At 35.1% G+C, this 656-nt stretch overlaps 1 protein-coding gene across 4 annotated transcripts in view; it reads right to left on the reverse strand.

Annotated features, from left to right (window-relative positions):
* The window catches only part of LOC119591555 (heterogeneous nuclear ribonucleoprotein 27C-like), a gene marked incomplete at its 3' end in the record, with an annotated part of 34,524 nt that overhangs the window by 10,137 nt on the left and 23,731 nt on the right, over positions 1–656 (reverse strand). For all 4 annotated transcript variants that reach the window (XM_037940310.1, XM_037940309.1, XM_037940307.1 and 1 more), the window contains 1 exon segment: positions 173–301. In XM_037940310.1, coding sequence (XP_037796238.1) covers positions 173–301 — 129 coding nt within the window.

Here is a 656-nt window from a genome sequence, read left to right on the forward strand (position 1 = left end):
AATTATCAACACATTTATGAATACAATTCTATTTATCAAAAATAACACATGTTCAAAATTTCAAAAAATATAAAACAAATATGGCTAAAATAATATTGACAGTATAGAATGTATGGAGACAGAGAGAGTATGAGTAGGAAGAGTAGATGCAACTGAGTCCAGGTCCACTTACATTGTTGAGGCCAGGTATGCCAGGTGGGCCAACTGGCATGCCCCACTGATTGTCGGGTGGTGTGCCCCACTGACCACTCTCCTCCTGTGCCTTGCTGGCATCACGGGGCTCTGCTTTCTTAATTTCAACCTTCAGTTATTGGGAATAAATGATTAACTGTAGCAATGGTATGAAGAAGCACTTTGGTTGGCTCATAAGTACATGAGGGATGAATTGTATTAAAACTATAAATTTAATAATTGATTACAATTCAAGTATACAATTCATCCTCATTCTTGAATTCTAATATATACTAAAAATATTTATTAAAAATAATTCAAACTTACCTCTTAGTTTCTTAAAATTACTGAACATCTCCCTAACATAATATAAAGGTTACAAACACCAACATGAGGAAAAACACAAGAGTGCACAGCCTCTCTATTTATAAGCTGAACCATGCAACTTGCTCAACAAGTGAAAGTGCAACTTTCCAGGATTACTG

Source organism: Penaeus monodon, chromosome 28 (assembly GCF_015228065.2).
Source record: "Penaeus monodon isolate SGIC_2016 chromosome 28, NSTDA_Pmon_1, whole genome shotgun sequence".
NCBI classification, from domain to species: domain Eukaryota; kingdom Metazoa; phylum Arthropoda; class Malacostraca; order Decapoda; family Penaeidae; genus Penaeus; species Penaeus monodon.